This window comes from Megalobrama amblycephala, linkage group LG2 (assembly GCF_018812025.1).
Source record: "Megalobrama amblycephala isolate DHTTF-2021 linkage group LG2, ASM1881202v1, whole genome shotgun sequence".
NCBI classification, from domain to species: domain Eukaryota; kingdom Metazoa; phylum Chordata; class Actinopteri; order Cypriniformes; family Xenocyprididae; genus Megalobrama; species Megalobrama amblycephala.
The window spans coordinates 47292211-47317881 of NC_063045.1; the positions used below are offsets into that span (position 1 = coordinate 47292211).

Sequence of the window (25671 nt, forward strand, 5' to 3'; positions counted from 1 at the left end):
CACAATCATCTGTCTGGTTATCAACATTCTTCAAAATATCATCTTTTTAGTTCAGCAGAAGAAAAAAACTCATACAGGTTTGGAACAACAATAAGGGTAAGTAAATGACAGAATTTTAATGTTTGTATGAACTAACCCTTTAAATTATACAATTTATACAAATCTATAATTTTTTGGTGAACTTGACCTTCAACCTCCACATCCTGGTCAAATGGCTGCCTCGGCAGTGAAACCACATTGCTAAAGTAAAAAGGGGTGCATTTCATGTTGACTTTAGAGACCTTTGCATTATACTGTAATCCTTGTCTTAATTGTATCTGTGCACAAAGATCAGATTAACTGTAACCTGAAGGAAGTAATTCACCACATAGATTAGTGTTTATATGAATAATCGGTTGGAAGTTAATCAGGTGAGTTGCCGCCACGTTTTCCTTTCCCATAACACACATTATTCGCCATTCACAATGTGTGTGCAGTAAGTCTTGTGCTAAGATGAAATCAATCTCTGGTGTTTGATTTGAGATGTCTAAATTGTTCCTTTCACAAATTCTCTCCACACTCGCTTTTTGATTGCTTGGCTTCATTTGTCTAACTGCTGAATGAGCTGTCATGGTGGGCTTGCCTGATGCACTTCCAGCCATGACTGACAATATTTCTACCCTGATGTCTTTGTAATCTAATTAAATTGTTTTATGTGTGTAAATGTGAAAATGTCTTCTACATGACACTTCTCCTTTATTCCTCTCAGCTGCCAAAACCCTTCAGATCTTTAACATCGAGATGAAGAGTAAGATGAAAGCCCACACCATGACTGATGATGTCACTTTCTGGAAGTGGATCTCTCTTAACACGGTCGCCCTGGTGACCGATAATGCCGTCTATCATTGGAGCATGGAGGGAGACTCTCAGCCGATCAAAGTGTTTGACAGACATTCCAGCCTGGCAGGCTGTCAAATCATCAACTACCGCACCGATGCCAAGCAGAAGTGGCTGCTGCTCATTGGCATTTCTGCTCAGGTGTCATAATCATTTTAAATGATCATTCATGATTTGTGGTCTAGAATTATGCACACAATTGTTGTTATTGTAGACATACACATGCTCACATTGCGATATGCTTTCATTATTTCTTTTTCATTCAAATTATTTAATTCATAATCTTTTTCTGTAATTTGTTTCATTTTTTATTTAATTCCTTTGATTCAATATCCAACATTCGACTGAAAGAAAAACAAAGGTGTTCTTCCAGATCTCTCAAGTATTCTGTTTCTTGTTATAGCAAAACAGAGTTGTTGGTGCCATGCAGCTGTACTCGGTTGACAGGAAGGTTTCACAGCCTATCGAGGGTCACGCCGCAGCCTTTGGCCAGTTCAAAATGGAGGGAAATGCAGAAGAATCCACACTCTTCTGTTTCGCTGTGCGGGGTCAGGCAGGAGGAAAGGTGCGTTTCCACATGTCTTTATGGCATTTAATTACAATAACTAGAAACATTTTACTCAGCAGTGATGCATAAATGACTAAATTACCAGTATTCCTAACTCAGTTGTCTAAGAAAAAAAGGAAGTGGTCTGGACAGTTTTTTTTTTTTTGGGTGTAAACTGCCATTTTTGAGGAAGAGGTCATGTAGCTTGCTAGTTTTAGTTTCAGACGTTCATGTTACTAATATTATTAAACATCACCTAATTTAATTACTTTCCAGAGCTAATTGTTGATGAACACTTAATTTGTCACTTACATCTGTTGCATCATTTTTGAAGCACTTTGAGATGTGTGTATTACTTCACAACATGAAATTAACTAAAGGTTTCACTATGCAGCTTCACATTATTGAAGTGGGGACACCACCGACCGGCAACCAGCCATTTCCAAAGAAAGCTGTGGATGTATTCTTCCCTCCAGAAGCGCAAAATGACTTCCCTGTGGCCATGCAGGTATGTGGTTTCTTGGTCTTTTCCAGTTCTTTCGTTCGTTCTTTCTCAAAAATATTTTAAAAAATCTTAATGACCCCAAAGTTTTGAATGCTAATGTAAATTTAGTGGAACGCAACATATTTCTCATCACACAGATCAGCTCCAAACAGGACGTCGTATTTCTCATCACTAAATATGGTTACATTCATCTGTACGACCTGGAGACAGGGACCTGCATCTACATGAACCGAATCAGCGGAGAGACCATTTTTGTGACGGCACCCCACGAAGCCACAGCTGGAATCATCGGCGTCAACAGGAAAGGACAGGTACGTGCTGAACCTTAAATTCAGATTGAGCCATGAAGTGTGAATGAATCTGGATCTCCTTCTTCCAGCAAATCAAACCATCAATGATAAAAGTGTTTACAATTTTCAAGGAAATCAACCTTCAGATGGCATACTTAAAGTTGTCTCTGCATATTAAGCTGGGTTAAGCGGTGTATTAACATTGAAAAAATTACATGCTTCAGCTGTAATTACTGTCAGTATTTCATATTTCTAGCAGCTGTGTCACTTTGATTCTGCACTTTGGAGCTCTATGTGTGTGTTTGGTTGGATCTCCACTCTGTCAGACGGAATCTAAGGAGGACACAACTCAGCTGATTACCCCAGAGACGGAACATTTAATACCCCGTCTTACTGAGACACGGAAACCACCCATCCTCCCTCTACACGTTTCCTTCTCTCTTTTTTTCATTTCCTAGCTCGAAGCATCTCTTATCCTTCTCCATCCTGAAATTTTTTACTTGAAACATGTAGATTGAGGACACCATAGTTAAGCATTATGATGTGGTAAATTTATATCAAAAGGATAAATTTCTCCCTGGTTCAGCATACTGAATCCCAGAATATTAGATTTATAAATACTAGGGTGTTCAGTATCTGTCCAAAGGCTCTCCTTGTTCACAATGCTCTATTATGAGCTTGTTAATGGATCCCACGAGCGGGTAAATAATTTTCCAGCCATGCTGGAGAAAGTCTTAAATTATGCAGCAGGTGACAGAAAGCCAATCCAAACTGTGTCACGCTGAACCTGAAGAGCACTGTTACCTTTCTCAATAATACAGAACCTCCGCCTGGGTCAATCAACAATGCCATGCACAACATCACAAAGATGAACGGCATTTGTAGACTAATAGACTGATAGGTTATGTGTGTTTATCTTACAGTTATTTTGTAGAGCGTTACGTAATTACAATAAGTGTATCTATTATTTATCATGTGGTAGTAAGATCCTAGTACATTATGGATGGATTCGTTATAGAGTAAATTTCACACTGGAATAATTATCTGAACATGATTTATTTATTTAGTTAAGGTAAAGGAAAAGGTATGCAGATCTCTCTTCCTTTCCCTATTTCCCCTGCTCATACTGGCATTCTCCATCTTCCTGTCCTCTGCACTACTCAGCACTGGTGGGTGATGAAAAGTCAGGTTCTAACCAGCTGCGTCTGCACTCGTGAGCAGAGTGACCTTGAGAGAGAGCCTTCACTGAAAATAGCTGCGGAGAGAATGCAAGAGGGAGACAGGCTGAGAGAGAGAAAAAAAGTGGCAGTTATCATGTGATCTTGCCGTGGGAGGCATTGACTGGCGTCCTTAATCCTTTCACATTAACGGAGGCAGAACCTGACCGCCAGTCACAGCATGCGTAGGGAGAATACATCATCGGCTTCTGTGACATCACGCTTTTCCCTCCCTTTTTTTTTTCGATCATGCCTACTACACTGTAGTACTGAATTGGACTATTGTAACATGACTCTCAAGCAAAAGTTTATTTATATATATATATATATATATATATATATATATATATATATATATATATATATATATATATATATATATATATATATATATATATGAATATATATATATATATATATATATATATATATATATATATATATATATATATATATATATATATATATATATATATATATATATATATATATATATATAATATATATATATATATATATATATATATATATATATATATATATATATATATATATATGAATATGTATATATGTATATGTGTATATATATATATGAATATGTATATATATATGAATATGTATATATATATGTATATATGTATATATATATATATATATATATATATATATATATATATATATATATATATATATATATATATATATATATATATATATATATATATATGAATATGTGTGTATATACATTATTCATTTATTCAAACTGGAATAGATATCTTGTCCATTTGAGAACAGAGATACTGGGATGTGCTCTGGGCAGATGTTTGAGTTTGGGGTCTTCATCAGGAATGACTCATTAATTACTATCATCATCTCCTCAGGCCTTGGGCTTTTATTGACGTCAATGCAGTGTTTTTCCCTGTTGGCTATTGCAGCAAATGTAATCTCTCATTCACTTGCCCTCTCCTTTTCGTTCTCTTTCACTGCCTCTTTGTGGAGGAAAGCTGATAGACACAATGAGCTGCTCTATTTTTACTCCTCTCTTTAGTGTCTCTGCCTCGCTCCATCTCTGGGTGAGCTGACCCATATTGTTGGGGGTGGGCTGTGCGGGTTTAGGTTTAAACGGAGAGTGATGTGCATCCATGTATAATAACGGCTGTGACTTTGACCTGCTGATGCCGTTCTAGAACATAGTAGCGTACAAACACTTACAACATGCAGCAGAAATACAGTGTCCACCTTTTTGTTCGCAACAAATTAAAGGATTTGCGGGGGGTGGGGGTTTATCTTGATTAATTTAAAATAACCTGTCCTCACTTGTTTAGTCTAATCCATGTTCATACAAGTTAAGTATGCGTTAAACATCATAAATCTGTTTTACTGGCTTGTGTGTCACTGTTTCAACCTAGTAGCTGAAGAAATTGTCCTTCTAGGCTTCAAAATGTACTGTACTTCCAGAGAAATATTGCTGAATGTTGTGCTTTGATGGGATTTTGGCAACTTCAGCTTGTGTCTCTTGGCCAAACATCTACAGTAATAATGTCAAACTTTATAAGCATCTGGTCAGTAATTTCTAGAGGTTTTATTAGTAGCGTGTTTTATTGGAAATAAAGATAAAAGATGCTTGATCAAAGCAGTGAGTTCTTGAATGAAAGAGGACTCCCTCCACGTCTCACTGCACTCCTGCATCTGATCATGTTACATACTCGAGACGAGCATTAGTATGCACCTTAGCTTCAGTGTGAGGAGGTCAGCTGATACGAGGTGTTATGTTTTCTCATTAAGGGTCATTGAAAGGGGATATTGTACAACAGATCAGTTGTGCTCTGTGTGTGATGGATTTTCCAGCTGCTTTTATGCAGGTAAACGTGGCCATGAAAATTTTCAAGTTCACAATATCCTAGTGAGTGTGATAACTGTCAAAAATGAGCTAATTATAGATACCTGGTGTAATTTGATGTGATATTGTAATCACTGTAACACTTTACAATAAGGTTCATTAGTTAACATGAACTAATAATGAACTGCACTTATACAGAATTTATTAATCTTTGTTAATGTTAATTTCAACATTTACTAATACATTATTAAAATCTTGTTAACATTATTTAATGCACTGTGAAGTAACGAACAAACAATGAACAACTGTATTTTCATTAACTAACATTAACGAAGATTAGTAAATACAGTATCAAATGTATTGCTCATGGTTAGTTCATGTTAGTTAATACATTAACTAATGTTTAACTAATGAACCTTATTGTAAGTGTTACCGTAATCACTATTTAGACGTCTCAAAATATTAGATTTGTAATTTGTTACAAATTAAATGTTTTGGTCAAGCTAAAAAATTACATAGTTAAATAGACTTTGAGGGTTTGGGCACTGGGAATGTCCCAGAACTTCCTGTTTGTTCCTCCTTCCTGGTGCTGAATTACAAGCTCTGTTAAGAAAATTTGAAAAAAAAAAAAGAAAATTAAAACAGACAAAATGTAACATTTAATAATTATGATGATGATAATAATAATAATAAAGAAAGAAATTAAAAATGTTAAGAGTTTTTCATTCTCCTCTCTTTTTCTGGTCTGATTCTCTATAGGGATTTTCACACTTGAAATAGTTAACCCCGGGTCAATCTAAACCCCTGGTAAACGGAATCCTTGGTTATCTTGCTTCACGTTTCACACTGTTCATAATTTACCTGGGGTTAACAATTATTTCTAGGTATTCATAAGCTGACATTTCATGTTGTACATTCCTAAACCCTGTGTTAATGTTCTTATTTGCATATTTGTGGTGTCATTGGCACTAATTGGATAAATGCAGCACACGACCTGTTTACATAGCTCTAGCAATCCGCATCCTTGTATTACCTACTGCACTATAGCGTTTATACTGAATGGACATTTAGGACTATAAAGGTAAGAATGAAACGTCTCTTCTTCACTCAAAATTGTCGCATTTCTGTCGGCATTTGACATTTTTCCCCTCAAATGCGGAATTTACTGTGTATACATAATGCGAGGTGTTTCCATGACTTTCCAAAGCAGGCAAATATGAGTACATGATTAGTTGTCTGTTGCGAAGCGTCTAGCTGTAACATTCTAACACTGCATCATTTCACACCACACAAGTTTGGCACCGCAATATGGAGTTAACACTGAGCAGGGTTTCATAACCCCTGGTAAAAAGTGGTGGTAACCCCGCTTCTAAATTTCAAGTGTAAAACGTTCCTTTACCCGGGTTAAAAGCCTAAAAGTTCTAAAAGTGTTTAGAACGACGATAACCCGGGGTTTAAGCGCAGTGTGAAAAGCCCTTATATGTACCAGAAATGTGGTCTGAAAGATTAAATGTCTCACCTGTGTCTCACTTTACTGTACATCAGTTGTGAAGGAAAACATTAAATACTAATTGCAAATGTAAATCATAAACTTTGTTGCTTTATTGTGTGTGTGTTTCCTAGGTGTTGTCAGTGTGTGTTGAGGAGGAGAACATCATCCCGTACATCACCAATGTGCTGCAGAATCCAGACCTGGCTTTACGGATGGCAGTCCGGAATAATCTGGCAGGAGCAGAAGAGCTGTTCGCCCGCAAGTTTAATAACCTTTTTGCCGCAGGGAGCTATTCGGAGGCAGCTAAAGTGGCCGCTAACGCTCCAAAAGTGAGGAGAGCTGAATATTCTTGTAAAATATTAAAACTAATAGCATAATATTATAAATTAAATTTAAACAAGTATTATTGTGAAATATATACATTATTATTATTATTATTATTACTAATATATATATATATATATATATATATATATATATATATATATATATATATATATATATATATATATATATATATATATATTTATTTATTTATTTATTTTTTTAAATAATATTCATTTGATTCAACAAATGTAATGATTGGGCTCTACTATATGTATGCGAGTCATATTTGCTTCCTGACCCACTTCTCTTCACGTCTTGTTTATCTCAGGGTATCCTGCGTACCCCTGACACCATCCGCCGGTTCCAGAGCGTCCCGGCCCAGCCTGGCCAGACGTCCCCACTGCTGCAGTATTTTGGAATCCTGCTGGACCAGGGCCAACTCAACAAGTTTGAGTCTCTGGAGCTGTGCAGACCCGTCCTTCAGCAGGGCCGCAAACAACTCCTGGAGAAATGGCTGAAGGAGGACAAGGTATGTGGAGGAGGTCGCAGGGGAGATGGGTTATCTCCACACACACCCACAAGAGCCTCTTCCTCTGTACGCAACTGTTTGTGTGAGAGGCGTAGGGAACAGGGTGTGCTCTTCACATGTTTTTATTTCCCCCACAAACAGAAAGAATGCTTCCATATTTTTGACAAAGAAGGGGTCTGTGTGAAAACAGACTTTGTTGATTGTAAGAATGACTGTGTTTGTGTGTGATTGTGTGTCTGTTATCTAAGATGTTTGCTTTAGATGTGATGTCATGTGTTTGTTATGTGGGGCGAGGGGTGTTTGGGTTCTTTCCGTCTAAAGCGCAGAAGAGGAAAGTCTTGGGATTCATTCCAGCCTGTTTTTTACTATCCACACTCAAAATAACTAGAAATGTTCTTTCTCATAGTCTCAACAAGTTACATCTCTCGGTTTATTGATTGTACTGACGTGATTTGTTGTTCCACGAACATGATCTATTTAGAAAGTTGAGGAAAGTTTTGCTCAGTCCTGAAATGCATTTGAATTGCGTAAATACACACAAAGGACACTATACCAAATAAAGATTTCCTTGCATTCAATTCAACCTTACAGTTGGACCTTATATACCACTGTTTAAAAATATAAATAAATTAATTTTAAAGTCATATAATCTAGCAATCATTAAATAGACTGATGTAAGTGTTAATAACCTAAAATATACATCACAGGTTTATTTTCATTCAGACATAACTAAAAAATGATTCACCGTTCAGTGAGGATGTCAGTTGTAAATTTAGAAGCGACTTTGAATGATTTTGAATGAATAACGTAGTTGAATTTGCTAACTCACGAGTGAGTTCAAAACCACCATTTTGTGAACCCTTTGTGTTATTCATTAAAAAGTACCAGTTCTTAAGAATCAAAAGCCTGTGAATCGAACAACACTGCACTCTAAAATTGTGCTTTTGATGTGTTTTTAAACTTTATTGTGAAAGTCTGTTGTTCTCCTCAGCTTGAATGCTCAGAGGAGTTGGGTGACCTGGTGAAGTCTGTGGACCCCACTCTTGCTCTCAGCGTCTATCTGAGGGCCAACGTACCCAACAAAGTCATTCAGTGTTTCGCAGAAACCGGCCAGTTCCCCAAGATCGTCCTGTACGCCAAAAAGGTATGATGACAGATCAATCAGTATTTTAAGCTTAAATAAAATTGAATGAACTGCAATCGAAATATAGGCTCAAATTAAACAGGGTTGAAAACATACTTGTACTTCATTTGGTGGTCATAGGTGGGCTACACTCCAGACTGGATCTTCCTTCTGAGGAACGTGATGCGGATCAGTCCGGATCAGGGTCTGCAGTTTGCTCAGATGCTTGTTCAGGATGAGGAACCGCTGGCTGATATCACACAGGTCAGGAACAAAGGAGGAGAGAAGATGAAAGTGAAGTGGGAGGTTGAGAAGAAAGGAACAAAAGGAGGAGAATTGAAATGATTTAGAGAGAAACCATGTGACCCAGAAGGCTGTTTGTCTTATTTAATGAACTCAGAAGGACATTCACTGACAAACTGTGTTTTTCTCCCAGATCGTTGATGTGTTTATGGAGTATAACCTGGTCCAGCAGTGCACGTCCTTCCTTTTGGATGCTCTGAAAAACAACCGGCCATCAGAAGGACCACTGCAGACCCGTCTGCTGGAGATGAACCTGATGCATGCACCACAGGTACACAATGCAGAAAAACGTACTAATAAGCACCGCGACACACTTATTGTCTTTGCATTAGACTATTTTCAAGCAAAATGATCTCTTGCAGGTTGCAGATGCCATCCTAGGAAACCAGATGTTCACTAACTACGATCGTGCCCATATTGCCCAGCTGTGTGAGAAGGCAGGGCTTCTGCAGAGAGCTTTGGAACACTATACTGACTTGTACGACATCAAACGAGCTGTCGTACACACCCACCTGCTCAACCCGGAGGTACCCAACAAGTGTTGACTTCTCTTATCTTTTTATTCATGCCAAATTAAAGTATAACCTGTTTTTCATTCTGTCTCTCTTCATTTTGCTCTCTGTTAATGTCTGCAGTGGCTGGTGAACTACTTTGGCTCTCTGTCAGTGGAGGACTCTGTGGAGTGTCTGAGAGCCATGCTGTCTGCTAACATCAGGCAGAACCTTCAGATCTGTGTCCAGGTGGCCTCCAAGTATCACGAGCAGCTGACTACCCAGGCCCTCACGGAACTTTTCGAGTCTTTCAAGAGTTTTGAGGGTAAGAACATCCTTTCATTCCATCTGATTTATTATCTGGTGTCACAGGAAAGTTTAACCACTTTGACATGAGTGCTTCCACGGTCATGGAAAACCTGGAAATATCAGGGAATATTAAAACGGTGTTTTCCAGATCAGAAAAAGGTTTTACTAAAGACTTGATTGGCGTTTATGAAATTATGCTAGATTTTTCTTTTTTATATTTTTAGCTGTTGTACTTAACTGTGCTTTAGGCACTATACTGTTTTCATAGATTAGTATGTTTTCTGAAAATTTGGATATTTAAACCCCCTCCCCCCTTTAAAGTCACCATGAAATCAAAATGGACTATTCTTATTTTTAATGGAATATTGCAGTATTTATTATAAATGATTTATCCGTGCACATGATTATTTCTTTTACAGCAATAGCAAATCACAGCAATAGCAAAATACCAAACATGTAACGATCCATCCAATCTCCAATTGATAAAATCAAGTTCTTCCTTATTTTTTTCTTTTTCAAGAAGCAGTGTCACTTGGATATATGTCACAATAGGGAAGAAAAGACTATCGCAACTTCCGCTTTATGACTTTAAAGCACTGCTTCTACAACAATGCACATTCTTTGCCCAATGCGCCACTGTTTTTGAGGTTACCACTGCAGGTGTTGTGTTTTTAAAGCAATATGTTAAGCTAAAACCAAATGGCTAAAAACAACAGAAGAAGGCATGCAAGCCGAAACATATGTTATTCCCCTGTGAAAAATGTAAAATAAAGTAACTAAAAAGATTTCAAATTTTGAGTGCGGATCATAGCTGTATTCTTGAAGCTAAAAACAAGTCAAATTTTTAAAAATGCATTTTTTTTTTTTTTTTTTTTGAACTTATATTTTTATTTTAAACCACAGAACAAGATACAATACAGTATAATATTGTTTTTTAACATGTCAGTCCATCACATTCCAACAACCTTAACAAGTATTACATTGTAACTACATCAGACACATTATCCAAAAAGTGAAAACAAATCCACCTAGTACATGGGTAGGATGGGATTAAAAAAAATAAATAAATAAATAAAAATAAAAAAATAGGGAAAAGCGGAGGACAACACATGAAGGATGTAATCATATAACATGAGATCACTGGAGTATCAAAAGCATTACAGGAGCCCATCTTTTTAAGAAATTAGCTTTCTGAAGTCGTAGTGAATATGTGATTTGTTCTATTTCGTACAACTCCCATACTTTTTGAATCCAGGCATTGTATGATGGGGGGTCAGGTTTTAACCATCTGCATGTAATACATTTGATGGCTGCAGCAAAAAGAATTTGTAGTAAATATATTTTAGCTCTACCCTCAAAGCCCTCTGGAAGAACCCCTAGAAGGGCAATTGTAGGGTCTTCGGGGATTTCAAAATGGAAGATTTCTTTAAGGGCGTCAAATATGTCTTTCCAATAATTTCTTAATTTTGAACATGACCACAAAATATGGGTGTGGTTGCCAATATACTGCCCACAATTTCTCCAGCATTTGTCTTGGCAAGAAGGATTCCATTTTGCAATTATCTGTGGAGTTCGAAAAAATCTGGTTATTATCTTCCATTTGAATTCCCTCCAGATATTAGAGTTGGTCACAAGGTGTACCTCTCTGCAAACTTCCTCCCAAGTTTCGAGAGGAACTGTTTCGTTAATTTCCGCCTCCCATTTCTCCTTTATCTGTAATGTGTGGTTTGGGTTCTTAGATAGAAATAACACGTATATTTTAGAAATGATTTTTTTGACCGCATGTCCACATTGTATTTCTTTAAAAAACAATTCTAATGGAGAGGGTTTTTTCACAATTTCTAGATCTTTATGTGTTGTAAGGAAATGTCTTAATTGTAAGTATCTAAAAAATTCAGACCTTGGGAGTGTAAATTCTTTTCTAATCTGGTCAAATGATTTAAGTGTGTCATTATGAAATAATTGGTGAAGATAATTGAGTCCATAGTGAGACAACTTTTTGAAACCTGCATCTGTACGAGATGGTGCAAAGTCATTGAGATAACCAATACTAGCTGCTGATGAAATTTTTTTTGACAAACTAAATGACGTTTGTATAGTTCTCCAAATTTTTAAAGTGACTTTGGTCCATTCACCCATGGAGCCATTTTTTAAAAAGGAACACTGGAAAAGGGTATAATTTTTAGGGGCATGGAACAGAGGCTATTTTCGATATTGACCCAACGAGTTTGTGTATCTTCACTCATCCATGAAATTAGGGGCCTCAACTGAGCTGCCCAAAAGTAAAACTTAAAGTTTGGGAGTCCCAGCCCACCACTTGTTTTTGGTGACTGTAATATTTTAAATCTTATTCTTGGCCGTTTTCCTTGCCAAATGAATTTAGAGACCATTTTATTCAGCAAGTCAAAGGTCTAAAAATGCATTTTGAGGCTAATTTTGAAAGCAAGAACAAGTCAGTTCGTTTCCATTTTTTTTTTTTTTTGCCAAACCAAATGCACAAATTATGGAAACTTGTTTCCGCCACTTATCTCGCAATTCTGACTTTTTTTCTCAGAATTGCATGATATAAACTCGTCATTGCAAGTTATAAAGTCAGAATTTCAAGTCTTTTTTCCTCAGAATTAGACTTTATAAATCGCCATTGCGAGTTTATAATGCGCAATTCTGACTTTATTTCTCACAATCTCAGAATTACCCTTTTTTTTTTTTTTATTATTATTTAGTGGCGGAAATGAGCTTCCATACAAATTGGTTAGTGAAAGCTATCTAAAAAGTAATCCTTATCCAATAAGCCTTTCAGAATCTATTCCACCAGAGTCAGGTCATATAAAGTTGACCTCACAGTTTGACTCTGACATGCCAGCTTCAAAGGGTGGATCCGGAGAGCCACGTTTGGTGGAATGATTTTGTTTGTTGAGAAACAACTGTAAGGTTCATAAAGTTCATTCAAAAGCAGTAAGACTGAAAAAGAAGTGTTGGATAAACCCAACATTTTTCCTGCAAATATGAATCCCACCTAGAGTTTACATTGCCCATGTAGTTTCATTTGATACATCTGGCTGGCCTAACACTTCTGTTGGCAGACACTGCCAGTAAATCACTCCTGAGTGTATTTGAACTTGTATCTAAACAATCGCGGTCACTCTGCTGGTTGGCTTTCATAGTGCAGACACAATTTGACTGGTATCTTGGCCGTATAATGGCTCTGTTCTGTGTGTGGAGCAGCATGTAGCCTTTAGTTTTGGGCTAAGTAGGACAAAAGGGTTGGCAACCAGAGCAGGCAGCAGCGCAGGGCCTGCGGCCACCCACAATCCCTCAGGCTTTTTACATGACAGCAAGAGTACGAGTGCTTTTGACAAGAAGCTAGATTTTAATGGAAATGTAGTGCTCATGCAAATGTAGCGGTTTGATCAGTAATTTAAAGGGTTTGTGCACCCTGTCATCATTTACTCCCCCTCGTGTCATTCCAAACCCGTTTGACTTTCCTCTGTGGAGCATAACATATTTTAAAAGGACAAAAAAAGCACCATAAAAATACCACACAAAACCTGCATATACAAAATGTGTAGATCAAACCGCAACCAGAAGTCTGTCCAGTAAAAGTCAAGCATCATTTGTTGTTCTGTGCTGGATGTAGGTCTGTTCTACTTCCTCGGCTCAATTGTGAACTTCAGCCAGGACCCAGAGGTGCATTTCAAATACATCCAGGCCGCGTGCAAGACGGGCCAAATCAAAGAGGTGGAGCGGATCTGTCGGGAAAGCAACTGCTACGACCCTGAACGTGTCAAGAACTTTCTCAAGGTACTGCCAAGACTCTGTCAGTAAAACCTGTCTAGAAATGATCCATAGCCGACCGCAAAAAGCACATTATATTCTCTAGTTTCTCATCTGTTAAAACTCTTTCCATCGTTTCCCCTCATTACATTTCCTGTTTTGTTTTCTTCTACTGATCTGTCTTTTATCATTTACTCGCAAGTCATTTGCAATTTCAGATGCAAGCGGTTTTAATTTTCTGACAAAATGAACTTCTTTTTATTTTGTTCTTTTTTTATGGAAATGTGTGTTTGATCTGGCAGTTTATGGTAAAGGAATGTTGTGGGTTTAATGCAAGTTCTATTAATTCTATTAACAGCATTTGTGGCATAATGTCAATTACCACAGAATTAAACAAAAATTGTGGTTACAGTAAGAGGCTTATAATGCAAATATTAAAATAAATATTAGATATGCACTATTTTAAAATCAAGCCAAAAGATTTAAACTTTAATGATTACAAATTAAGCTCTTTCTGCACCATTTGTGGAATAATGTTGATTAGCACATAAAATAATTTTGAAGCTTTAAGAATCTTTTGTTTCGAATCACTGGTTCGGAGCGTGTATTAAATTGTTAAAGTCGTGATTTCAGTAAACAAGGCTTCGAAATTTCAGTGGTTCACCACTGGGGGGCGTGACTTTGGCATTTTGATACACGCTCCGAATCACTGATTCGAAATGATTCGTAAAGCTTCGAAGCTTCATGAAGCAGTGTTTTGAAATCGCCCATCACTAGATATTGTTTAATAAAGTCGTTTTGTTTTTTTTGGTGCACAGAAAGTATTCTGGTCACTTCATAACATTAAGTTTGAACCACTGTAGTCACATGAACTGTTTTAAATATGTCTTTAGTGGCTTTCTGGGCATCTGAAAGTGTTAATTATCTTGCTGTCAATGGAGGCCTCACAGCCATTGGATTTTATAAAAAATATCTTAATTTGTGTTCTGAAGATGAACGAAGGTCTTACGGGTGTGGAACGACATGAGTGTAATTAATGACAGAATTTTCATTTTTGGGTGAACTAATCCTTTATGGATGAGTTGAAATTATTTTGTTATAAACATTATGCCACAAATGCTGTTGAAAGAGCTTAATTTATATTGGATTTAGTACATTGTCATATTAACTAAACCTAAGCACAATAAAAGTGAGCATTAATGTCTTGCAAATTTGGCGGGAAAAATCTAAAACGGGTCGTGTTCTCTTTTTATTAAAAAATAATCCACATTTAGATCAGGCAGCCATGTTACTGTAGTTTTCCAGTTTTAGGGAGTTGATCTCACTCTTTAATCCTCACGGTGGCTGTTGTTATCTCCTGTGCTTTACCCTGTACTTTTGGGATGGTCAGGACTTGTATCAGGTAAATTCATCCTAAGTACTATAAGATTCCCTTTACTTTATTCCCTTCTCTTTTCTTTTATCATCCCTTCTTTTCTCCCAGTGGTCAGTTGAAGGATTAATACTGGGATTGGTGTGTGCGATGCACATACAGGGAGGTTTCGAAAAGCATTGTTTGTTGGGAACAACCCTCTCTCGGCCTGAACTTGAGCCCACCCCTGATGACCGGGCTGAAATTGAACTTGTGGTTTTGTGGTAGTGTGTTGATGTGTGTTTGGCTGTGGTTGATTTGTGGTTACCATGTTCTGCAGAAATGGAAGCCTTGGGTCTTTTTCAGAATCTATTCCACCAGAGTCGGGTCATATAAAGTTGACCTCACAGTTTGACTCTGCCATGCCAGCTTTAAAGGGTGGATCCGGAGAGCCACGTTTTGTGGAATGATTTTGAGACTTAAGTTTAATATAGTCTTGTTTAATATAGTCTTGTCTGTAAATGTTTGTAGACAAGCTTCATGTTTTGAAGGTTGTGGAGGTCGATTTGTGATGTTTCTGTGGAGTGAATTGTACAATCCCAGTTTATTAATCCTGTATGTGTTGTAAACTGCACTGTGTGGCAGAAGAATCGTTACATGTTATAGCCAGCAGGGGGAGCAAAGCTGCCACAACAAACCCTGAGTTGATTCAAGCCTTGTTCGTTATAGATTTTTTTTTTTTTTCCACTAACCACACAGTTCTTCAAAAAACATCTTTTGTGGACTACTCAATTACCCTCTAATCTTGTTTATAACCTGTTTTTATTGCTTAAACATTTTATTTTTTATTTTCTGTCTTTAAATTGTGAACTATTTGGCAGGTTTTTAGAGAACTAGTTTTTATTTATGAAATATTACTTTTTAAATTATGAATTACTTGGTAGGTTTTTTTTTTTTTTTATAGAGCTAGTTTTTCATTGCTTTAATTTTTACTTTTTAAATTTATTAATTACTTGGTAGGTTTTTATAGAACTAGTTTTTATTACTTTAAATTTGCTTTATTAATTAGTAGGTTTTATAAAACATTTTTTTTATTGCTTTAATATTTACTTTTTAATTATTAATTGGTAGGTTTTTGTAGATCTAATAATTTTCAGTAATTTTAGTATTATTTTTAACAAATACAGTCAAATCTGTTTTTATAAGCTTTGTCATCCATATACATTTTGAAGTTTATGTAAAATTAAGTGTTATACTGAATAGTTAATGCAATGTTTTGCATTAAATTTCATTCTACTGATTTAAAAAGTCACTCTTAAACTTTAAATCGCCTGGAGATTTTTGCAGATTTGACTGTATTCCTGAACACATGCCTTATGTCTGTTTGACATCTGATGTTATCTTCTCGTTTCCCCATCGTTTGACTGACAGGAAGCTAAACTCACTGACCAACTGCCTCTGATCATCGTGTGCGATCGTTTCGACTTTGTCCATGACCTCGTACTCTACCTGTACCGAAACAGCCTGCAGAAGTACATTGAAATCTACGTGCAGAAGGTAAAGAACCTTTAGTTACTCACGTAGCCTCTGTAGTCAAGCAATGAACAAAAAGTAAAGGATAATTTGTACATGTAGGTGAACCCAAGTCGTCTGCCTGTGGTGATTGGAGGGCTCCTTGATGTTGACTGCTCTGAGGACGTCATCAAGAATCTGATCTTGGTTGTGCGGGGCCAATTTTCCACCGACGAGCTGGTGGCAGAGGTCGAGAAGAGAAACAGGTATGAACTTTGCATCTAAATGCCAATATCGAACTCAAAGTTATCAAAATAAAACAGTTGAAAGGACGATGTTATGCTATCTTGGATTATTCCAGGATGCTTCTGTTTATTTTTGGCAGTGTTTAATCATTTGTTTGTGTACATCATGAGAGTTTCCAGATGAAATTTTGATTGCACAAGTAAACAAGGAAAACAAACAGCAGTAGCTGTTCTGATTGTTTAACGATGGCGCTTGCAGTTGCAATATGGTGTTTATAGTCATTTTTTGAGGGGGAAAAATTAATTAAACTTAAACATTGTAAGTGGATGTCTGGGGGAGAAAAGAATTATATGATAGCTTAGATGAGTTGAGTTAAAAAAATTATTTCTTTCGCAGACTGAAGCTGTTGTTGCCATGGCTGGAGTCTCGTATCCACGAGGGCTGTGAGGAGCCAGCTACCCACAATGCCCTCGCCAAGATCTACATCGACAGCAATAACAACCCAGAACGATTCCTGCGGGAGAACCCGTACTACGACAGCCGTGTGGTGGGGAAATACTGTGAGAAAAGAGACCCTCACCTGGCCTGTGTGGCCTATGAGAGAGGACAGTGTGATCAGGAGCTCATAAACGTTAGTAACGCTTGACCATAAACAAGTTTTAAGCCAGTTCATACCAAGTTCTGTGCAACCAAACAACATGAAGAATAAAATATGTTTTTATATATTTCTCCACAGGTCTGCAATGAGAACTCACTGTTCAAGAGTTTGTCCCGGTACCTGGTGCGCCGCAGAGACCCGGAGCTCTGGGCCAGTGTGCTTCTGGAGACCAACCCCTTTAGGAGGCCTCTTATTGACCAGGTAACGCATATATATATGTTTTGCTTTCATCTCTCATAATACATAATCATGGCTCATACTGGAACTGGAAGTGAATGATTATCATATTTAATTTCACATTAATATTGGGTGAAATAGTCTATTTTAAATAGATAAAATAAATCTTATCTCAACTTTGCTTTACTGAATGTATTGTATAAATCGCCATTCAAAACTCATGGGATGAAGTATGTTGAAATGCATTCTGGGATTCTTAATCATAATTAAGCTACCTTCTGTTTGGAACAGTCTGAATTTTTTAAGGATCATGTGACACTGAAGACTTGAGTAATGATATTTTGCCATCACAGGAATAAATTACATTTTAATATATACTCAAATACCAACGTTATTTTCACAAGTCATTTTCATTACTGTTTCTACTGTATTGTTAATCAAATAAATGTAACCTTGGTGAACATATAAGACTTTCAAAAACATTTGAAACATTACCGACCACAAAGTGCAGCTAATGTTTTAGATGTGTTTTATGCCTGCACTTGTCATTAAAACTATAAACAGTATGTCTTAAAATCTCTGATTCACTTTTGACCTTCTTGTATGTTTTTGGAATGTGCTGGGGTTCAAGTTGTTGTTTGTGTCTTTAGGTGGTGCAGACAGCCCTGTCAGAGACTCAGGACCCAGAGGAGGTGTCGGTCACAGTGAAGGCCTTCATGACTGCTGACCTGCCCAATGAACTCATTGAGCTGCTGGAAAAGATCGTCCTGGACAACTCGGTCTTCAGTGAACACCGGTGCATAAGCCCAAAAATATTCCAACATATAAACAGCTGGAACAGGGCATTTTTGTGTATTTTCTGACTTCGACAGATATTAAATTAGCCCAAACAGTCTTGCACAACTTTTAAAAGCAAATTAATATTTAATTCTTATCTCATTTAAATAATCCTCATCCCGTTCCTAGAAACCTGCAGAACCTGCTCATCCTAACAGCCATCAAAGCTGACCGCACCCGCGTCATGGAATACATCAACCGCCTGGACAATTACGACGCCCCAGACATCGCCAACATTGCCATCAGCAGTGAGCTGTTCGAGGAGGCCTTTGCTATCTTTAGGAAGTTTGACGTCAACACCTCGGCAGTGCAGGTATATAGTTGAGCCATACTCAGTAAATCTCTCAGCAGCCTCATCCTTCACTTTCAAGTAGGCTTGATAATGTGATTTATTTAATAACAGATACGTAAAGAGCTGATGTTTCCTGTCCTCCTCAGGTTCTGATTGAGCACATCGGTAATCTGGACCGGGCCTATGAGTTTGCGGAGCGCTGTAATGAACCTGCGGTATGGAGTCAGCTGGCTAAGGCTCAGCTGCAAAAGGGTCTCGTCAAAGAGTCCATTGACTCGTATATCAAGGCTGATGACCCCTCGGCTTACATGGAGGTTGTTCAGGCTGCTGACCAGAGTGGTATGGCCTCTTCAGTTGTAGTTCTAGATAATCAATCATTTTACTTGTGGAATTTTTCCTCTGATTCTTTATTCATGACTTTTTCCTGGCTAAGGTAACTGGGAGGACCTGGTGAAGTTTTTGCAGATGGCCAGAAAGAAGGCCAGAGAGTCATACGTGGAGACGGAGCTGATCTTCGCACTGGCCAAAACCAACCGTCTCGCTGAACTGGAGGAGTTTATAAATGGACCAAATAATGCACACATCCAGCAGGTAATGCACAATTTTATGTGTAATAACAGTGTTATTTTATTATTTAGTATTATTTATACATTATTATAGTATTTATTAACATTTTAAATGAGCTTTTATTTTTATATTTTTAGTTTTAATTTTAGTGTTCGTTTTCATGTGCTTTTGTTGTTTTATTTTTATTTTTTTTATGTTTCTATTTAGCTTCAATTAATTTTTATTTCAGTAATTTTAGTACATCAACTTAAATGCATTTATTTCAGTTAGTTGCCAGGGCAGCAAGTTTTTCCATCAAATATTTATATTTTATTTTAAAAACTATTAATGTTTTAGTTTTATTTAAAGGGTTAGTTCACCCAAAAATGAAATTTCTGTCATTAAGTACTCACCTTCATGGCGTTCCACACTCATAAGTCCTTTGTTCATCTTCAGAACACAAATTAAAATATTGAAATCCAAGCGATTTGTTTTTTTTTTTAATCCCCCATAGAAAGCAACGCAATTACCACATTGAAGGTCCAGAAGGGTATTGAAGACATCGTTAAAATAGTCAACGTGACTGCAGTGATTCAACCTTAATGTTATGAAGTGACGGGAATACTTTTTGTGTGCAAAAACAAATGAAACAACTTTTATTCAACAATTTCTTCTTTACCCTATCACTCGTACGCAGTTGACGCAGTGAACGCAGTTCAGCACTTCTGTGTTTATGTCCGAACGCCAGCTTAGTATTGGCCGGCAGCATCACATGCATGCGTCGTGCTGCTCGCGTGAACAGGCATCGGCCAATACTGAGTCGGCATTCTGGCTTGTTTTTGTGCACAAAAAGTATTCTTGTCGTTTCATAACATTAAGGTTGAACCGCTGTACTCACGTTGACTGTTTTAACAACTACTACTTTTCTAGAGTTTGAATGTGGTAATTTTGTTGCTTTCTATTAAGGATAAAAAAAACCTCTTGAATTTCATCAAAAATACCTTCATTTGTGTTCCGAAGATGAACGAAGGTCTTACGGGTGTAAAAACGACATGAGGGCGAGTAATTAATGACAGAAATTTCATTTTTGGGTGAACTAACCCTTTAACGATAACAACACTGTTTATTAAGACGATTGATAGAGTTTTAGATTTTTAGCTAAGACAAATGAAGCATCACATTTGAAGTTCCCTTGCTTTATTATCGCTCACAGGTTGGAGATCGCTGCTATGATGAGAAAATGTACGAGGCGGCCAAACTGCTGTACAATAACGTCTCCAACTTCGGCCGTTTGGCTTCTACACTGGTCCACTTGGGCGAGTATCAGGCCGCCGTGGACGGTGCCCGTAAGGCTAACAGCACTCGCACTTGGAAGGAGGTGTGCTTTGCTTGTGTGGACGGGAAGGAGTTCAGATTGGCTCAGATGTGCGGCCTTCACATCGTGGTCCATGCCGATGAACTAGAAGAGCTCATCAACTATTACCAGGCAAGTTACACACAAAAAAAGGAGAAAATTCTACACAAAAAAAAGAAAATTCTGCAACTTGCAGATCTGATAAAGTTGAATTGTATTGTTTTAAAATGCTCTCTGTAGGACCGTGGATACTTCGAGGAGCTGATCACCATGCTGGAGGCGGCGCTGGGGTTGGAGCGCGCTCACATGGGCATGTTCACAGAGCTGGCCATCCTCTACTCTAAATTCAAACCTCAGAAGATGAGGGAGCACCTGGAACTATTTTGGTCCAGAGTCAACATCCCCAAGGTACACAGCAGTACTAGATATGATTGTTATTGCAGATGTTTGTTTGTAACACTCTTTCACTCTTAAGTGTCCCTCACTCAGTTCTGTTAAACAGCAGGAGTTCATTGATTTCTCTTCCCATTATTCCCCTCCAGCTATAATTTAATTCAACATGTAATTTGATATTCTCCAAAGGGATGATCTTAGTGTCATCATGTGCAATGCACAGATGTTACAAAGTCTGTCTCCTTCACTTCTTGACATTTTTCTCTTTCAGGTCCTGAGGGCCGCAGAGCAGGCTCACCTGTGGGCGGAGCTTGTTTTCCTCTACGACAAGTATGAAGAGTTTGACAATGCCATCATCACCATGATGAGCCATCCCACAGATGCCTGGAAAGAGGGACAGTTCAAGGACATCATCACCAAGGTAAAGTTCAACTGCTTTCATATATGGATAAATACAATTCCAATGAACTTCTTTTGAGTTATGTTAAAACTACTAAATCTAAAGCTATTAAAATTGTCTCTGTTAACTGGAAAAAAGCTGAAATAAATTGAAATATAAACATGAATTTTCTATTTATTTGTCAATTTTAAAAGAAATTTGTTAACATTTACATATAGTTAATTATATAATTATTATTAATTATAATTAATATAACAGGAAATAAAATAAATTAAGACATTTATCAAATAAATTAAATATCTTATCAATATATCAACAAATGTGAATGTTTATTTTATTTACTAAATTGTTTAAAATGTCAAGAAAAATAAACGATCTGAAAATTAAGTGATTGATTGACATTTACATATAGTAAATTATATTTGTGTGTAAGTGTAATTTTTATTAAATGATTCTAATTATTAGTATAACATTAAATAAAACGAAGACATCAATTATGAATACATTAAAAAAATAAATGAATATTCAATAAAATAGAAACGTTGCCTTGGCAGCTTGTTGAAATAAAATAAATTACATTTTTGAAGTACTAAAATGATTACAACTAAAATAAAAGAGCTAAATAATAATAAAAAACATACTAATGAAATGAAAAAGGTCATAAAATGACTAAAAATGTAAAGTTAATATAAAGGCAAGTTAATAAATACTATACAAGTATATAAATAATACTAAAAATAACACCAAGAAATGAATTAAATAAATGATCGTGTTTCTTGTCTTGTTTAGGTGGCCAACGTGGAGCTGTACTACAAAGCAATCCAGTTTTACCTGGAGTTCAAGCCCTTAGTACTGAACGACCTGCTCATAGTTCTTTCCCCAAGACTGGATCACTCACGAGCCGTCAACTTCTTCAGCAAGGTAAATCATGCAAGCGCAAGGCCAACTTTTCTATGTGGCGAACCTTTGAACTTCTTTAACTTCAACAATGCCTCTTAAGATCAGGTAAAACGAGTTTTTCGTTTCTTCAGGTTAAGCAGCTTCCTCTCGTTAAGCCTTACCTGCGATCAGTACAAAACCACAACAACAAGTCTGTCAATGAAGCACTTAACAACCTCTTCATCTCAGAGGAAGACTATCAGGTACAAACAACAGCATTTTTCTGAAAAACATTGATTGAACCGTTATAGTAGCTTATAGCAGTAGCTCTTGTCCACCACCTCATCTGCTGTTGATCTGTCCCATCCACAGGCACTCAGGACATCTATAGATGCATACGATAACTTCGACAACATCTCGCTGGCCCAGCGTCTGGAGAAGCACGAGCTGATTGAGTTCAGGAGAATCGCTGCTTACCTCTTCAAAGGCAACAACAGATGGAAGCAGAGCGTGGAGCTATGCAAGAAAGATAAGCTCTACAAGGTGAGGTGGACGACAGGGTTTTTATCTCAGTCAAGCTCTTTGTAAATGTGCAGCTGATCTGATTCGTAACAGCTGCGCATGTTCTTCTACCCAGGATGCCATGCAGTATGCATCTGAGTCAAAGGACATAGAGCTGGCCGAGGAGCTGCTGCAGTGGTTCCTTCAGGAGGATAAGAAGGAGTGTTTCGCTGCCTGCCTCTTTACCTGCTACGACCTGCTCAGGCCTGATGTGGTGCTGGAGACGGCATGGAGGCACAACATCATGGACTTTGCCATGCCTTATTTCATCCAGGTGATGAGGGAATACCTCAGCAAGGTAAGGACAGGCTTCAACTCTAAAATGGGGTATAAATGTGTGGAGGACTACAAGTGGCACTTAAAACTAAAATTTGACTAACATTTTAAACATAAATCATTTTAATTTTTCATTTTAAAAAAAGTGATTTATTAACATTTGCCTGCAGTAAATTATATTCATATAATTATTAAATAATTCTAATTATTAGTATAATACACTGATAATTGATGTCTTTATATCTTAAAGGGTTAGTTCACCCAAAAATGAAAAAAAAACATGAATAATTTTAATCTTAAACACAAATGAAACATATGTCACTTTGAAATGTAATTTTATTAACATTTATATTAGATTAGTTTTATTAAATAATTATTAGTATAACATAAAATGAACACACAAATTATCAATATATTAATTTAAAAATAAAAATGAATACATTTGACTATTTAAACATGAATTAAACATTTTTAAATATTTGTCACTGAAATGTGATTTTTATTAACATTTATATTAGTATAATTTTTAATAAATAATTATTAGTATAACAGAATGAACACAAATTAATATATTAATTTAAAAAAAAAGAATAAATTCGACTTTAAACATGAATTTAAATATCTATTTGTCACTTTGAAATGTGATTTTATTAATTTATATACTTTAAATTCTATTACTATAATTTAGTATAACAAAATGAAGACATCAATTATCAATATATTTAAAAATAAAAATGTGAATAAATTTGACTAACATTTTAAATCTATTTGTCAGTTTGAAAAGATTAACATTTACATATAGTACATTTATTAGTATAACTATTATTAAATATATTAGTAAATTATATTTGTTTTTACATTATTTTTCAATGACTGTATTAATTAGTTTTATTATTGATTCAAATAAATTTTCATTTTTAAAAGTTATTCCTAGTCCTCAACAGAAGTTAACACACAGACTGAGAACTTATTTCTCTCTTGTTTTTAGGTGGACAAGCTGGAGACCTCCGAGTCTTTGAGGAAAGAGGAGGAGCAGGCGACGGAAACTCAACCCATTGTTTATGGTAAAACAATGAAAGCGCATTGCAATGGAAACTGACTATTTATATATATATATTTTTTTTAAAATGCATTTTAACGAGTTTTCCCACTCCTCAGGCACACCTCAGCTCATGCTGACAGCAGGCCCCAGTGTGGCCGTTCCCCCGCAACAGGCTTACGGCTACGGGTACACAGCAGCGCCTGGCTACCCCCAGGCTCCTCAGGCCCAGCCGGGTTTCGGTTACGGCATGTAAGGACCACCCCGTCTCCCGCTCACCCCTCTTCCTGCTGCCGCTTGGTTCGGTCCAGCCTCCCCATGGATCTCTCTCCCTCAGTCCGACTCGATTACTTTGTGCTCACAATGGGGGATTTGAGCAAATGTTATTCTTTTACTTTACCTTTTTTAAAATGATTGTTTTTGTTTATCATGTTTTCTTTATACCATCATGAAGGACTTTATTTCTATATTGTCAAAGATCTCATCGAGAATTATTTTTTTTCACATTCCAAATATCTACTAGATTTAATTTCCTTTCAATTTTATCTGTCAGTTTAAAGGGGAATGGTGTATACAATGAGGAGACTTGTGGGAGGAAGCAAGTCAATTTAATTAAAATAAGACAGAAAATCTGATTTGCACTCCGTGGTCAGAGAAAAACAACTAATGTATCATTTTGATGTGTGTGAGCAGCTTGTTCGGTCTGTCTGCATTTAACTATTGTATATTCCAGGAAAGAAAATAAAATCGAGGAAAATGTGCGACTACAGCCTCCACAAACAAACACTACTCAACACCAGTAATTCAGTGCGGGTGTGTAGCGCTCAAGAGATATATATATATATAAAAAAAGGTTATTTTAAATGAGTAAAGAAATGTTCGTACAGCAAACCTTTTCCCTGACCTATGCAGGTTCTCCAGTACCTTTTTTTTTGTTTTCCATAATGAAAAACAAACTTTTGTTGTGCAGTAACCCGTGCTCATTGTGTGGGACCATCCATTTGAGGAGGGATAATGATTAAAATATATATAAATATATGCCTCTCTCCACACCTGTGTGTATTTTACTAACCTTACCTCTCTGTGCTGCAGCGTGTGTGTGTGCGTATGTGTGTATGCTATTGTTGTGATGTTTAGGTCACTGTACGGCACCGAAGTGAGACTAGAAAGCCAGTTTATCCTGCCAGTTATTCCGAAACTCAGTTTACCCTTTATTTGTAAAGAAGAGAAATCACAAATGGTAATTTGGTTTAAGAAAGATTTAAACTATGTGACCTGTACTCAGTTTTCACTGAGTTGAGATTAATCATACATATACACGTATATTGTAGTGATCTGATTGTGCACAAAGAGAATGAGATTTCCCCCCCACAGACTACCATATAAATAAAGGCTTCTTGTTTGTCAAGAAAAATCTGGTCTAACCACAGTTTCATGTGCCATGTATTCTTTTTGTAATTCCTCCCTCTTCATACTCACTGGACGGTTTCGTTCAGATATGCATAACATAAATGAAGATTTAAAGTG

General features: G+C 36.7%; 1 protein-coding gene across 2 annotated transcripts in view; it reads left to right on the top strand.

Annotated features, from left to right (window-relative positions):
• cltca (clathrin, heavy chain a (Hc)) overlaps positions 1-25573 on the top strand; it is a 39583-nt gene extending 14010 nt beyond the window's left edge. For both annotated transcript variants that reach the window (XM_048181562.1, XM_048181563.1), the window contains 29 exons: positions 749-1017; positions 1280-1441; positions 1818-1931; positions 2066-2239; positions 6899-7096; positions 7423-7623; positions 8615-8767; positions 8888-9010; positions 9183-9320; positions 9412-9576; positions 9685-9865; positions 13487-13650; positions 16406-16531; positions 16610-16752; positions 17129-17363; positions 17469-17591; positions 18218-18363; positions 18534-18717; positions 18843-19035; positions 19130-19287; positions 20456-20728; positions 20837-21004; positions 21261-21410; positions 22179-22310; positions 22421-22531; positions 22641-22811; positions 22906-23127; positions 24094-24169; positions 24264-25573. In XM_048181562.1, coding sequence (XP_048037519.1) covers positions 749-1017; positions 1280-1441; positions 1818-1931; positions 2066-2239; positions 6899-7096; positions 7423-7623; positions 8615-8767; positions 8888-9010; positions 9183-9320; positions 9412-9576; positions 9685-9865; positions 13487-13650; positions 16406-16531; positions 16610-16752; positions 17129-17363; positions 17469-17591; positions 18218-18363; positions 18534-18717; positions 18843-19035; positions 19130-19287; positions 20456-20728; positions 20837-21004; positions 21261-21410; positions 22179-22310; positions 22421-22531; positions 22641-22811; positions 22906-23127; positions 24094-24169; positions 24264-24400 — 4790 coding nt within the window. In that variant the 3' untranslated portion in view covers positions 24401-25573. The remainder of the gene's footprint in view (positions 1-748; positions 1018-1279; positions 1442-1817; positions 1932-2065; positions 2240-6898; positions 7097-7422; positions 7624-8614; positions 8768-8887; positions 9011-9182; positions 9321-9411; positions 9577-9684; positions 9866-13486; positions 13651-16405; positions 16532-16609; positions 16753-17128; positions 17364-17468; positions 17592-18217; positions 18364-18533; positions 18718-18842; positions 19036-19129; positions 19288-20455; positions 20729-20836; positions 21005-21260; positions 21411-22178; positions 22311-22420; positions 22532-22640; positions 22812-22905; positions 23128-24093; positions 24170-24263) is intronic.
• Positions 25574-25671: the final 98 nt, after the last annotated feature.